At 43.0% G+C, this 16134-nt stretch overlaps 1 protein-coding gene across 1 annotated transcript; it reads right to left on the bottom strand.

Annotated features, from left to right (window-relative positions):
- Window positions 1-2813: 2813 nt before the first annotated feature.
- CHGB (chromogranin B) lies at window positions 2814-15990 on the bottom strand. Its single transcript, XM_049868812.1, has 5 exons — window positions 15808-15990; window positions 10013-10059; window positions 9443-9536; window positions 3826-5612; window positions 2814-3017 (listed from the first exon to the last, which is right to left on the bottom strand). The coding sequence occupies exons 1-5, from the start codon at window positions 15854-15856 to the stop codon at window positions 2934-2936; spliced, it is 2061 nt and encodes a 686-aa protein (XP_049724769.1). The 5' UTR covers window positions 15857-15990; the 3' UTR covers window positions 2814-2933.
- Between the last annotated feature and the right edge of the window lie 144 nt (window positions 15991-16134).

Below are 16134 nucleotides of genomic sequence, written 5' to 3'. Positions count from 1 at the left end.
TTTAGCACCTAAGATCTCCCGTTTATCTTATGGCATGCTGTCTATTTTAATTTCGTGATAATAGGACCCTTTCTCCCCTCCTGTCCCATCTCTGTGCTCTAGCTCCTCCTTGATAAAGTATTAGATACCCTGACAAAATATTCAAATAAGAAGAAAAAGTTGCTACAAAAATTACAAGTGGCTGCATCTACAGAAGAATTTGGGGTAAGGGGGCGAAAAAATTGGGGGGATGGGGACATAGGCCAATTGTTTCTCATTATATGCCTTTTGGAACTACTTGATGATTTTAAATGCATATTATTTTTATTAAAAAGAGAAAAAAGCAGTGGTGTGGGTAGTTCTTGATCTTCCTGAAGAAATGGTGGCATCCCCAGAGGTTGTATCTACACTCTGACTGGGCACCAGGGTCAGGGCAGCTGGGATTCGCCTTGAGGTCCCTTGCATCCTTGATAGGACATATGTGCCTGCACAATTCCTTGCCCCGACATGTTTCCAAACCAAAATGAAAAGATGCGCTGACATCCAGGCCATCACTGAGGCAGTGTGCAGGAGGAAGCCATGTGGACCATCTTCGGGCTGGAGGATGTCATGCTGTGCTGAGCTCCATCTGCCAGCAGCCTCTCCTCACAAGCATTGGCTGTGTGTGTGTGTGTGTCATTTACCAGGCTGGCATTCAGCGCATTGCACTGTTTTGCCTTCCTCGATGGAGTAAACCCTTCTTTACATTGGAGCCCTAGAATTCTTTTTATTTAGGAAATGATTTTATTTTCTACTAGGCTGCATTAGAAAAAAAATGCAGAGACATACTGCCTTGTATGTAAGTATGTGTTAAGTATGTCACAGGATCTTGTATCAGACAAGGAGTTACAACTGCAATATATTATTTACTATAATCCAAGCCTTGCCTTGGGATGGTTTCTTAGTTTGGGGCCTCCCAGATGCAAATCCTGAAACAAAGTTTAAGGACATGGAGTTTCTTTGGGAGGAGACAGCAGGAGACACCAGTAGGGAGTGAGGAAGCAGGGTAAGGAGGTAGAGTGGCCAATAAAGGGTGCATTATTGGGTAGGTACGGAGTTCCTGGGTGGTGCAGTTAACACACTGGGCTGCTAACCTAAAGGTTGGCAGTTTGAATCCACCCAGAGGTGCCTCAGAAGAAAGGCCTGGAGATCTACTTCCAAAAAATCAGCCACTGAAAACCCTGTGGAGCACAGTTCTGCTCTGACGTGCATGGGGTCGCCACGAGTTGGAGTCCACTCAACAGAAACTGATGTTGAGCTGATCACCGCTGTGGACTCCTGGGGCTCAAATCCACTGCAGAATTCTGGGAGGCAGCATAGACTATGTGGCACAGTGTTATTTCACCTGAAGGACAAGACATATTTCAACACCAACTCCTTTTCCATCGTGAGGGTTGCCTCCAGGGGCGTTATCCCTCAGACACTTCCCACTTGCCTTTGTAAGCAGCCAATCCTGACCCATGGTGAGAAAAAGAGACCCCAGGCAGAGAGACAGTAAACAGCCTTCTAGAAGTGTGTGCCCAAGTTAAGAACAATTTATCTTCAAGTTCATAGTGCTGATTGGTTTGCTCCCCGTGTGTTAAAGCCAAACCTTGCCTGGAAAAATGTATCACTGTGAAGTTACTCTGAAAAGAATTTGGTTCAATTAGCACAGGCAATTCTTAACTCAGCCAAGAGGAGGACAACCAGGCCTTCCTGGATGAATAAAGGTCATATAGGACCCCCAGATTTAATTTTTGCCACCTCCCAGAGAATAGCTTATTACCAGAACTGTCAAAATGGTAGAAATCAGCCAAGTAGAAATCACCATTGGTGAGGAATGAAATGAAAGGTAAAAGAAGGGAGGAGGGGAAACTGTCTGTCTTGCTATAGAGCCCTGGTGGCATACTGGTTAAGCACTCGGCTGCTAGCCGAAAGGTTGGTGGTTTGAGACCACCAACTGCTCTGCAGGAGAAAGACGCAGCAGTCTGCTGCCATAAAGATTACAGCCTTGGAAACCCTATGGGGCAGTTCTACTCTATCCTATAGGGTTGCTATGAGTTGGAATCGACTCAAAGGCAACGGGGTATCTTGCTATAAGAACCTGCAGGGCTAATAATTGTCATTACCAGGTGTCAGAAGGTTCCCCATAAGAACCTGAAGAGATGTGTATCCTTATTTTACTGATGAACCCAGAGAAGGAAGTAACTTGCCCAAAGTCACACAGCTAATTAGTAACAGAACTAGAGCCCTGTCTCACAGAGAAGAAATGAGACAGGTCCTGAGGGTCCAGCAATCTGTCTGTACCAGCCCAAATGTTCTGATTCCCAATTCAGAGTTCTTTGCATTATCCAGGCTTTTTCGTCAATCCTGAAAAATGACCGTTGGCTCTCCAGAAAGTAGTGTCTTATGATTGCTTTTGAAACAGTTCTTCAAGACTCTCTAATTCTCTAGTTTGGTGGAGTAGACGTCTTGTCCTTGTCCCTTTCTCTTTATATTCTGCACATTCTTTTACTTCAGCAGTCTTCTTATTTTACTTTTTTTTCCATCCTGCATTCAAAAGACCAACAAATCCTAGTGCTGCCTTTCAGAATTTAAAGGATGGATTTGAAAATCACCCTCCCCCCTCACTGGCCCAAAGGAAGCCGAGGACAATGAAACTTTTGGTCTCAGTGAATCTTTTATTATTTCAAACTGAGATAAATTAATTTTTTCAAGGACAGTATCATAGCCATTGTCACAAGCATGTTAATATGTCTATTTTGCAAGCAAGTATATGCTACAAGTCATGCTATTCATTTCAATAGCATTCTGGCAAAAATTAAAGACATTTTCAATTGTGTCAAATACTTAATGAATAAATGGTGCCTTTCAATGAAGTGGTAGAAAATAATGTGAGGGCTGCTTCTTAAAACTGCCCTTGGCTCCAACAACCATCAGCCCCTTCGGTTACCACTAAACTTCACAGCTATTTTCTGTAATTCCAAGTCCATCGCTGCCAAGTTTTCAAGTTCTTTTTCCTGGAAAATACAGAAAAGTGTAGACATGAGGTCCTGGATCAATTTATTTCACTACAGTTTGAGGAAGCATGAACAGAAAGGGGAATTTTAGGTAAGCATCACTGTGGAGCTTGTTGGAAATGCAGATGCTTGGGCCCAACTCGTGACCAACTGAATCAGAAACTCCGGGGCCTAGGAATCTGCATTTTCACAGTCCCTCGTGATGCACATTCGAATTTGAGAAGCACCGACCTACACAATCAATATGAGGGAAACAAAATTGTTTGGGCAGGTACAACTGCCAGATTTAAATTTCTGATTGTCCTTGACCATGATTGTCCTCCAGCCTTACAAGAGCAGAGACAGAACACCTAATTTCTATTCCACCTGTTCTCCTACCCTGGGAGAGACTGATGAACAGTCACATGACCAAGGAGAACCCACCAGAAGAGCGGTTGTCAAACTTGGCTAAACATTGGAATCACCTGGAAGCTTTAAAAATCCTGATGCCCCAGCAGTACCCAGTCCCAATTAAGACAGAATCTCTAGGGATGAGTCCCAGGCACTTTTCTTTTCTCTCCAAGCTCCCCAGGTGATTCCAACGTGCAGCCAGGATTGCCAACCACTGCACTAGGGGAAGGTGGGCAGGTATGTGAACAATGGCCTGAAAACAATCCCAGAGGTTTTCTTCACTCCACTGTTAGGGGTACATTCTCATGGTGATTTAATTCTTTCCACCAATTTCCCCAGCATTATCAGATAGTCCTGGACATCATTTATTAACATCGACCATATTAAGTTATTTTCAAACAAAAGCCCAAAACTGTACCTCTTCCTCTGTCAGCACTCTCTGGTCAACCCCATCCTTGTCATTCTCTGCCTCTTGGTGTGTGCTTAGCTGCTCCTCAGAGTCATAGAAGTCTGGAAATTCAGCTGCCTTCTTCCTGTAGTGTAAGAGCTGGTCCAGTTCAGCCACTCTGTCATACTGCCTTTTCAGATCCAGCTTAGGGGTCCTGGCGAGGTTTCTGTTCTCATATCCCCAGTTCACATCCTCTGCATAGGGTTTTTTCTCCCACCAGTCGTAGTTGTATTCTGGGAAGAAATTTTTCTCATTCGAGGTCAGCCCATTTTCCTCTTCACCCTCAGGAAAACTGTCATCCATGTTGTCATTTCTCTCAAAATGGCTGCTCTTCCGCTGGGTAGGGCCATAGTATGGGTTGAACAGCTCCCCTAATCGCTTTCTCTTTTCAGCAATGTGATGGGGAGCATATTGTTTGTCTTGAAGCCTAGCTCGTTCCCTGCTCTCTTTAGTGTCTTGCAGGTCCTCCTGCTCCTGCCACTTGCCTTGGGCTCCTTCTTCACCATTCCCCTCACCATAGTTGAGGTAATTTCTGTCCTGCTTTTTCCTCTCACTCTGTGGATGTCTCTTTGCCTCATCCATCTGGCTTTCTTGAACATGGTGGTATCCTTCTCCCAAGAACCTTTTCTCTTCTCTGGTATCAGGGGCAGAATAGGCCTTTAGCTCCCCTCCCCTGCCTCTGGAATGGTGTCCTTTTCCCCCTTCATAGCCCCTTACTTCCTCACTTTCTTCACTATATCCATGTGCCATGTTGTCAAGCTCAGAGGTGAGGTGATTTCTCTTGTCTTCCTCCTCCTGGCTCTCCTCACTGTGACGCCTTGGTGCCCTGTACTCTTCACTTCCTCTCCCTCCATAATTTTCCCCATCCAGGTCCTCGGGAGCCTGAACACCTGGATAATTCCTCACTTCTCCATATTCAGGTTCTTCCTCTGAAGTCTTGTAGTGGTTTGAATGGTGGTCCCTCTTTTCCTCTAAACTGGCTGTGCCCACATTTGATTCTTCAGATCCTTCAAGAGAGTGTCTCCTTTCCTCGGAGAGAGGCTTCCCTTCTTGAGAAGATCTGTCGGGTCTGCTCCTCCCATGGTGGTGTTTCGGCCTCAAGCGTCGTTTGGCTACCTCAGAGGTGGTGTCTTCTTCGCTTTCCTCAGATTCTTCCTGGCTCCCAGGCTGGCTTTTAGACTCTTGGGGGTGCTTCTCCTGGCTCCTTCCCACCTCCTCTTCACTCTCCTGACTGCTCTTCTCTCGGCTATGTGTCTGCTCCTGGCTGTGTGTCTCTTCCTCAGAGCGACTTGTAGAGTGTTGGTCATTTCTGGCCTCTTTATTTTCAACTGTAGCTTGATTTCTTTTGTTGAGAAAGGCACTTTGTGTCCCTCCTGACTCTCCAAGGTGCTTCTTTTCACTGGCATCTTCCCCACGCTCCCCTTTCTGATATTTCTCTCCTTCCTCTTCCTTCCTGTCCTCTTCCTCACTCTTCTCAGAATGGTGTGTCTTTGTTTCTTTGGAAACCTGACTGTCAGAGGAGTAAAGGCTCCCTTGAGGGTTGCCTGCTTCCTCTCTGCTGTGCCCACCTCCCTGTGCCCATTTCTTTTTGTCTTGCTTTGCTGGGTCTTGGGCTTCTTCCTCCTCTGGGGCTCCTGCTTCCTCCCTACTGGAAGGCGTGTGGGCTTCTAAAGAATCAGTTGAGTCTCTTAACAATCTTACTTCAAACTTTTTGTTTTCATTTTCACTTTTCTCTTCATCTTTCACCTCTTTTCCACCTATAATGAAAATACAAAAGAGTACGTGTAACTTCAAAATTGCTTGTGGTTCAATAATTACCAGCCTAGGTAATCCACTACACCTATTCTTCACCTATCGAATATCTCATTATCTGATATTTTTGCATTTACGACAACAGTAAAAAATCTACTATCCAACTATTTTGCACATCAGCAACATACATCTGGCAGTGGCACTAACAAATGCCGAGGTGTGAGGTGAGGGTAACACTGGCTGTGATAGTTATGTGTCATCTTGGCTGGGCCATTATTCTCAGTGGTTTGGCAGTTATGTAAAGATGTCATCTGGAAGTTATGCCAAGTATTTTTATGCAAATAACACCTGCCTTTTGCATTTGTTTTGCCGGCCTCACAGGGATATTTTCACAACCTAAAGACACTGAAAATAGCTTGGATATTTTTTTTTTAATTAATTAATTTATTTATTGTGTTTTAAGTGAAAGTTTACAAATCAAGTCAGTCTCTAATACAAAAAGTTATACACACCTTGCTATGTACTCCTAACTGTTCTCCTCCTAATGAGACAGAGCATTCCTCCTCCCCACCCTGTATTCCCTGTGTCCATTCAACCAGCTCCAGTCCCCCTCTTCCTTCTCATCTCGCCTCCAGACAGGAGTTGCCCATACAGTCTCATGTGTCTACTTTAGCCAAGAAGCTCACGCCTCACCAGTATCATTATCTATCTTACAGTCCAGTCCAATCCCTGTCTGGAGAGTTGGCTTCAGGAATGGTTCCAATCCTGGGCTAACGAAGGGCCCAGGGACCATGACCTCTGTGGTCCCTCTAGTCTCAATCAGACCATTAAGTCTGGTCTTTTTACGAGAATTTGAGATCTGCATCCCACTGCTCTCCTGCTCCATCAGGGGTTCTCTGTTGTATTCCCTGTCAGGGCAGTGATCGGTGGTAGCTTAGCACCATCTAGTTCTTTGCTTGGATAACTTTTTAAGTTAATAAAGAATATACTCAGATTCCTTTGAAAAGCAAATGGTATGAAAGCTTCTTCCAAAAAAAAATCAAACCAAACTCATTGCCTTTGAGTCGATTCCAACTTATAGTGACCAAACTCTCTACATTTCCATGTTTTCATAATACCCAATCAGCATCTTTCATTGGCACTATCAGGGATCAAAATGAAATCCAGAGGTGGATTTATTAAATATTACAATTTAGAAGCAAAAGAAAGCTCAGAATTCATCCAGTTAAACCTTCTCTTTTTGCAGATGAGGACACTGAGGTTCAAAGAGGGATAATCACGGACCGTTCTTTCCATCCCTACTCGAAGTAGGGGGATAGAAGGTTAGCTTGAGTGACTGGCTCTAGCTACAATCTGGCTAAACAGATTTAGTTAGATGGCCAAAATGGAACTATCAGAATTCAAGGTGAGGTTTTTTTTTTTTAATTAACATTTTACCAGTTTTTCATTATCTATGTGTAGCGTCAATCTAGCAGTCAGTGACAATGACAGTAAATGGTAATAAGAAGGGTGTAAGTTTCTTCTCTGAGGAAATGGCACAGCGGTGGAAAGGCTAAGTTTTTCCATCACTCAGGTCCGATTCTCTCAACATGTTCTCAGAGGTTGAGGAAAAAGGATGAACTTCAGTATTCTGAAGTATCTCTGTGCTTCAGGAGTCCACAGAAGATGGTACGACTGATATGTTCATTAAATATTTTTCACCCCTGCCTTTTCCAAAGGTTGATAGCTCCTTTACTAAATCTTCCTTAGCTCAAGGGTGCTCCATGAAAGGAAATACGCAGCTAACACTTTCTGAGTTGTTTACTGGCAGGGCTTGGATACCACTTATGTCACCGAGTTCAAACAGAAAGTTTAGCCCATTCTGGGTCTCCATCTGTGCTGTCCAATAAGAGAGTTACCAGCCCTTTGTGGCTATTGAGCACTTGAATTAGCTGATCCAAACTGCAAATGTGGTATAAGTGTAAAACACACATCAAATTTGAAGCCTTTGTATGAGAAAAAGAATTTAAAATATCTCAGTAATTATTATATCACTTACATGTTGAAATAACATTTTGAATATACCAAGCTATGTAAAATATATTATTTTTAATTAGTTTTACTGATTTCTTTTTATTTTCTAATGTGGTTATGGGAAAATGTGAAATTACATTTGTGGTTTGCATTATATTTCTATTGAACTGTGCTGATGAGCTATCTTGAACTAATATTTGCAAAATGGAAAAAATTGACCTGGTTTTGTAAAAACGTGCTGGAAGTACTGGATCTGTCTGTAGCGCTCTGCTTGAAGCCCAGCCTGGCATGCTAACATTCTCATGTCTTATAGGGCAACTGGAATGTTCCTGAACTTTCACACCCAGACATCTGAGGATTAGCCCATCCATCACCAGCTCCTTGTCCTTTGGAGAGCCAGTGGCAGTGTGCGCTGCATTGGGACGAGGCTAGCATGGGTAGGTGGGGAGGCTTTGGGTAGATATGATGCCATTCTGAGAGCCAGCTAAAAGTCAGCCCTTCAGACAGGGTTTTGGCTTCCAGGGCCAGAGGCTATGTGGCCCCTTTCCTACTACCTGCTGATATGTGGGGTCGTAAGTATCCTGAACAGAAGTATTTTTATTTTTTCCCAGTTAATGGTGTGCTGCCTGTAGCAGCTTGTGCCTTGAAGCTTAGCACCTCTTGCTAACTTTAGCTTAAAAAGCCCACGCAGGTAAGATTGGAGGAGGGCTGTGATTAGTGGCACACAGTCATTGCCAATCTGTAAAATAAGGTGTGAAGCTCACTTTTACTTTCAAGTAAAAAGGGGAAATGCACCTCATCCCTAAGTCAAGTAAAAAGGGGGAAATGTACGCTTCATCCCTAACTCTCTTGCTCTGAGGATGACCAGGTCAACCCTGGCCAAAGGGATTCTTGTACCTGTTAGAAGTTGGATTACATACTCCCTAAGGTCTCTCCAGGCCATAAAATTCTGTGGCTCTTCCCCACTCCCCAAATTCTCATTTGCTAGTAGGTGCCTACTGGCTCACGAGACTGAGGGTAGAGATGGCGTGGGCTGGGAGGAAAGCCACGTGAGGGGATTCAGTGGTCCATTTGACCAAAAGCTCCACCAATCTTCTAAGAAGCTTAAGACACACCAGCAAGAAACAGAAAACCAGAATAGGACAGAGGTTGCAAACTGGTGGCCTAGATGTGAGAGTTTTGTTTGGCCTAAAAAACATTTTAAATAAATTCCAATTCAAAGGAAATATTTAAATACTAGAGAATATCATTTAAGATCAAATTTATAACTTCTTTTGAAAAATCTGGAAACAGAGTCTATTTCTCCACAATAGAGTTGGAGCTGAGAAATACCTGCTCCCTCTCGGAATGGGCATGTGCTGTCCAGTCTGGGAGTCACTTCCTGTCCTGCCTCACTCCTTTATGTTTTCTGTCCGGCCCTGGTTGGTGTTTGAGTCTGCAACCCCAGAGAAATCCTTAAACCCTCCCCATCTCAGCATTCTATTTCTCTCTGACTATAATATCTCCAGAGTCCTTATAGACGCGTGTCCTTCGATTTGTCCTTTGAACTGTCCTTTGAATTCCATCATTGAATTCATTCCCCTCATTTTACTTTGAGGAAACAGGCCCAGAAAGGCAAGGAGTCTTCACCAGAGTCACACAGCTACTAAGTGGCAGAGCAGGAACTAGAAGCTTTATCTTCCATCTTGTAGTCTGGTCAATACCCTTCCCACTGCATTATGCCCCCCCAGTCCATTTGGAAGCAAGGTGGAAGGTGAAGTGGAGGGGGTAGGGGCAAGAATTGCTGCAGGGACACAGATCTGCCTGCAGTGGGGATGCTTACTCTTCTTCAGGACTTGGCGGCACTCAGATGTGATGGGTGGAGGATTGGACTTCGACAGAGCACTCAAGAGGACCTCGATGATGCAGCTAGTCACCTGGGGGAAAACCCGAAAGCAGGTTGGCAAAAGCTGGGGCCACTGGGGGCAGACTACTCAACTCAAAGCTGCTGTTGAGGGAGGTTTGACTATGTGACCTGAGTTGATGCTGAATCCTTAGGACAAGAGTACTGATGTACAGGACAGCAATGTGGCATCCCAATACATGGAGACCAAAAGGGGAATCCTCTACACAGAACAATGCAAGAAGGCATTGATTTAAAGTTACCCTGAGAAGGGAAATAAATACCCATTTAGGAACAGGTTGGAAGGAAAAGGCTGTGATGACACAGCGATCCTGGAGAGCACTAAAACATCCAGGAGTAATGTGGGACCCCAGTGCAGAAGGGGCACTCCTCATTCCCCTGCCCTCAGGGATGAAAGTCTTATTTTGTAAGCCTATTGTTTTGAATTTTTGTTTGGTTAGGGAGCGGTAGAACCTGGTGTCTAGATTCTAGACTTACATTTCAACTTACCATTTCTTCATCTTGGCTCCTGTTATCCACTGGCATAGAACCGACAGCTTTGAAAGAGAAAAAGAATTAAAAATGGCTTGAGCTCTTTTTTGAAAACAGTATGAACCCAAACTGACAAAACAATCTGCACATTACTTGTACAGAGGGGCAGAGTTAGAGCTTAGTGGAGTGAAGACGGTTGGGGAAGATTGCCCTAGGTGTCAGGACATGCTGCCCCTAACCAACTGGACAGTGACTCAGAGGGCGGGGGGGTGTGGGCTGGAATAGAAAGGAAAAGGGGGCTTCATGCTTATTCAAAAAAAAAAAAAAAAAAACTCAGCTCCCACACATGGGAATGCTTGGGGTGATGGAAATGTTCTATATCTTGACTGGGGTGTTGGTTATACGAGTCAAACCTTAGAGAATTCTACTCTTAAGATTGGTATATTTCACTGAATGTACACTGTACTTCAATTTAAAAGAATTTAGACTCCAACCACATTTCAACATTCCAGTGCTCTCCAAGGAAAAGATCTAGACCGTTCTCTCTGTTTCAACTCATCCTTCCCTCTCCCCTCCAACTCTGATGAATGGTGTAATCAGTTTTATTTGGATGTGGATAAAATTTTGCAGTTCTACAGGTATTACTAAGAATATATTTTAGGCTTATATCTACAAATATACATTCATACATACTCACACATATATATTTTCCCCCAGAAACAGTACTTTAACTACTTGAAGGCACCTGGCTGACAACTTTGTAAAATGAAGATGCTATCTTAGGAATTCTATTTTCAGGTTCTTACAGAAATTAGCTAATGAAGTAAATGAGTGTTACAGAGATAGGGTGTAAGTATTGTAAGACTTTCGGTGATTGAGGTCTTAGACATTTTCTAAGGAGGTGAATGTTCTTCATTAAATAGTTATCGGAAGGAAGAAAATGACATCACTCAGATTTATACCACGTTAACCTGCATGATAGGCAACAATTAGGCAAAAATCACCTGGGGGAATCTGAGACAAAATAAAGCAAATATTAAATTTATTGGTACATAGGAAAAGCATTTAAATATTAGCCAGCCCATTTGTGATTTAGCTTCCAATATGGGACCTTTTGGAGGTCATCTCTTACATGAAGGAGGAAACAGAATGGAACCTTCAGTCCTTCAGTCTAGCTGTTGATGGGTGATTTGGAGTTAGATACTTTTAGTTGTGGGGTTTAGTCAGCAAAGAAGCTACTGGAATCATAAAGAGGTTGTTCTATGGAATAAAAATAACTATTGGATGATCTAATTAATGATGGAAAGATTCTTTAAATGCAAATTTAAGTTCCAAATAGAAGATGACATGCTATATTAAGGGATGTGAAAGCAGGCCAAATGGGTTGAGGAAACAACAAAATGCTGCTGGAACAGTTCTGAAAATAGTCCAGTGTTGGGGCTATGACAAAAAACCCGTTGCTGTCGAGTCGATTCTGACTCATAGAGACCCTATAGGACAGAGTAGAACTGCCCCATAGAGTTTCTAAGGAGCACCTGGTGGATTTGAACTGCTGACCTTTTGCTTAGCAGCTGTAGCACTTAACCACTACGCCACCAGGGTTTCCTGGGGCTATGCAGAGGTCTATACATGTCAGTGAAAAGTCAGGAAACCATTTGATTGACTACTCCCCTCCCCCGCCCCCGCAGTGTATAAATGCATGAACGTGTGCAAATATGCATGTGTACCCCCCACAAACACAAACACCTGTTTTTCCCTAGCAATGTCTTAAACATAATTTGGAAATAAATGCCATCTTAAGTCCACTGTAAATCAAATCCAGTCCACAGACAAGGAAGATACCTGGGGTACTGGTAATGCTGTTTCTTGATCTGGGTGCTGGTTATACAGGTGTGTTCAATTTTTGAAATACTCATTAAGCTATATACTTATGATCTATGCCATTTTCTATATGCGTATTACACACTTCAACAAAAAGCTTAAAACAAACCAAGTCTAAATAGAACCACAGTGCCCTTCCCAGCCCTTCCCTTCTGTCCAGCCAAAATGGACAAAGATCCGTGACTCCTGCCTACGCCTCTTCCCAAGAAAACATCCTCCCTGAAATTCACCTCCTCTATGAAAATATGGTTATGACTATCTTACCTAATTAATTACCTCCCTTTTTATCCTCAAGACTTTGCCTGAATGAGCTTGCTTGTGAATCTGTACCAATGTTGCATTTCCCTTCTCCCACATTGTCTGAAGCCATGTAAAGAACAAGAACCCCACCAAAAATCCACTGCCGTCAATTCCAATCCATAGTGACCCCTATAGGACAGAGTAGAACTCCCCCACAGTTTCCAAGGAGTGCCTGGTGAATTTGAACTGCCAACTTCTGGTTAGCAACCGTAGCACTTAACCACTATGCCACCAGGGAGGTAAAGAATAAGGGAGGTATCTAATACTCCTAGTACACCATCAAGTCCATAATACCATATGAAAATAGGTATTGAACAACTGGTTTATGATGATATATTTAAGAGGATAGTTTTTTATTTAAATTTTATAAGATTCTTCCTACTTCAAACAAATATAGGAAATACCTTTGTCTTCTCAGGGAATGCTTCAAGAGATTTTAATTTTCTGGTGCGATGTTTTTCCTTCTTTCAAAGCTACTTTGACTCTTTTTCCATTGTTCTGTGTAAACCTTTTCCACTAGAGAAGCTCAAAGCATTTACACGTAGGCCCACCTCCACTCTTCTTCTGGTACTCACCAGGAAAGACAACCATGAATATGGCTGCAGGAGCCCAGTGCAGAAAAGTATTCTAGGTCCGTGAGACAAGAGAGGAGCTAGCAGAGGAAAGAGCAAAGTCCTCAGATATCAGATATGGAAGCTACTCAAATGGGGTTTATTTATGACCAGCAACCTGATCTTTCCTCTCAAAATGCTTGCTTTCCAGCCTCTGCTCCTCTCCTCCACTAGTTACCTATCATAGGACTCATCCTAGAAATAAAACATCTACTTCATTTACTCGCTTTGCTAAATTTTCCTTTTCAAAGCATGAGCTGGGATCTAGCTCAACTGTTTCCAGAGACCCAGAGTTATCTGGCCTGTTAGAATCATTTGCAATGTTCGAGAAGTGGCTAACACACTATGAAGGCCCTGGGATTCTTTCTGAAATGCAGCTCAGACAAGATCCAGTTAACCCTCCTTTGGCACCCAGGGCCCAATATGCTGGGCTGTTCTTTTATCCCCCAAATGGCTGTTATTTGGGGAGATTCCTACATTTGTGCTTCCTCTTTCCAACTGAAATCTGCAAAATCCCCTGGAGAGGAATAACTATGAAAAAACTATTTCCCTCATGAACAAAAGGGTATCCTTTTTTAAAATCCAGCTCTACCAAATCTTATTTGGTAATGCAGTTTCTTGCAAATGCTTTTCATTTCCCCCCATAAATGTAAAATAATGATCACTTAGATGCTTTTATTATTTACTGATATTGACAAATTCATAACAGTCATAAGATTTGGGGGGAGAGAAATAGCTTTCTAACCCTAAAGAATTTGTAGCTCGTGTTTGATATTAGAACAATTGTTTCTCTGACTGAGGTTCTTCACACTTTTTTTGATGGAAAGACAGTCGGCTCTGCTTGTGAAAGTACATTATGCATCTTGTGAGGTAGCGAAGTGCCATTCTGTTGCTTCTAATAGAATCTGTGGCAGCAAAGCACTAGCCAAAGGCATGTTGGTTACCATTGAAGTACTTTATCTCATTTTTACATAAAGTAAGACTCAGGGGACACAAAAGAAAACCTAAGGATTACTTTAAAAGGAGGAGTACTCAAACAGTAAGACAATTTACAAGTAATGCCTTATGATAAATCTGAGAATAACTTCTGAAGTATGAATAGCTCGTAAACTATCAAGGTTCAATACCAGATTGCATATATAGCTGTAAAATACCAAGTAAGCTCTTGGGAACGCAGAAACCATCTTACCTGGTTTAACACAGACAGCATGTGGTTACTTCACTCATGGTAATATTTAGAGTACACAGTACCTCCTGTGGAAGGTGGTGGCTCTCCCTCTAGAAGCTCTTAACATAGGAAATGAACCAGATGGCTTCCTGAGGTTTCCCCCTAGTCCTGTGATTTTGCTAAATAACAAACTCTGCTTGAAGAATATCATGTCTCATTGCCAGGGGTTGGGGAGAGATAGGTAGATGGGAAATGGCTGCTACAGGGTATGGGATTTCTTTTTGGGATGATGAAATGTTCTGAAATTTGATAGTGGTGATGGGTGCACGATCTGAGTACACTAAAAACCACTGAATTATACATTTTAAAAGGGTGAATTGTATGGTATGTAATTGTATCTAAAATTTTTTTAAAGAATATAATTCTCCATTTTAGCTGCTATTAAAATATGAAACCTTATTAAGATACTCTCTTGCATAAGAGAGCCATAAGTATTTTACCGCCAGAGTTAAACAAGCCCCACAAATGTCAGTGTTTTCCGGTGTATAACATAGCTTAAGCCTACTAAGCAATTTCTTTCTGAAAAGTGTTTTAACCACAAAGGACTCTTAATGATTCATTTGGTTTTCTTTAATTAAAATTAGACCGTTTACAGGCAAAGTCTAAGAATAACAAGACTTTTAGGAAACTCTGAAGTATGCACCTTGCAATAAAATAAATTACCACTGGCTTTTGTTTTGTATCTTTATCATTTTGAACCAGTAATGGCTGTCAATGAAAGCTCCATGTTCATGGATGGCAATCCCTCAGTTCTTGTCAGGAATGCCAGTCTCAGATGGGAACAATTTCCTATGAGGTCATAAAAACAGCCACAGAAAACTCCCAGTTTTTTCTGGTGGTATACTTACTTCTCAGTAGTCTCAATACCCATAGTGACTTTATTCATTTCAACACACACACACACACACACACACCCCACACTTTTCAAATCTCCAGAGATTATTTCTTTGAGATTGACATTAATTTTGAAAGGTTAACTCCACAATCTTCCACACACAGTCAAATATCTATTGCTTAAAATTTTATCCTCCCAATTTGACTAAAAATGTCTGTTTACTACTCCACGGATACTTTTGTGGTTATTTTATATCCCAGTTATTTTTGTGGCATATAAAGGTCAAACTAGTGCAGGTTCCATTCATAACTAAAGAAGTGGATTAATTTGAGTTTGAAATTACCTCTCTCCAGAGATGGAAATACAAAAATACAGAAAAGCAGTATATTAAGCCTGTAACACAAACACATATTATGTATGACCATGTTAAGATAAACTATATATCTTACGTGCATACTGGATTTTCTTTTATCTCATTATGTTTATATAATAACAATAATAATGAAACTATGCAGGTGCCAGCCTACTAAATGTTACATGTACTCCTGTGTCTCCATGGTCATCTCGCCTTAAACAGTCAAACAAATCCTCAATTACAGATACAGAATCAGACTATAATAGTGTCTCTCTAGAACCGCAGAGAGTATGACATCTTAGACTTGAGCACAATAGGTGGACTTTCCTTGAAGGTGCGGTCACGTTTTCTTTTCTATAGGAAAATTCCGAGGCTGGGCTAGGAAGCCCTCTGGCTTTTTCTGGGTCAGTTGGTGGGGCGGGGAAGGGAGTTTAAGGAGAGCACCTAGGGAAGAGTCAAAATGAAGAACCCCAAGCAAGAGGGGAAAACCCTTTTCCACCCAACCGTCTCCCTCTCCCAGCATCCGCCAGCAAAGATGCCTGAGCCGGGACGCCGGAGGCCGGCGCTGTCCGCGGTGCTGAACGGCCCGCCGCGCCCACTCACCGGCCACCACTGCGGCTCCCAGGAGGCCGAGAAGCACTGCCGGCTGCATGGCTCGGCTCGCCTGCACCTGCGCGGAGAGGGGCTGGTGGACACACCGGTGGGGCGAGGTGCAGAAGGAAGGAGAGATGGACAGGCTCTGGCAAACCAGCCGTGTGTCGTGGTCCCCGCGGTGTGGCGCGGTTGGCGCAGACCCGGCTCTTTTAAAGGGCAGGCGGGGGCCGCAGGGCCGGGAGGGGCAGGCAGCCGGGAGGCAGCGGCCCCTGGCTCAGCTCTGACGTCACGAGGAGGCCCCGGGGGCGGTGGCGCAAGGAGGCGGAAATTTACGCC

This window comes from Elephas maximus, chromosome 25 (assembly GCF_024166365.1).
Source record: "Elephas maximus indicus isolate mEleMax1 chromosome 25, mEleMax1 primary haplotype, whole genome shotgun sequence".
NCBI lineage: Eukaryota > Metazoa > Chordata > Mammalia > Proboscidea > Elephantidae > Elephas > Elephas maximus.
This window is presented reverse-complemented; position numbering and strand designations above follow the sequence as displayed.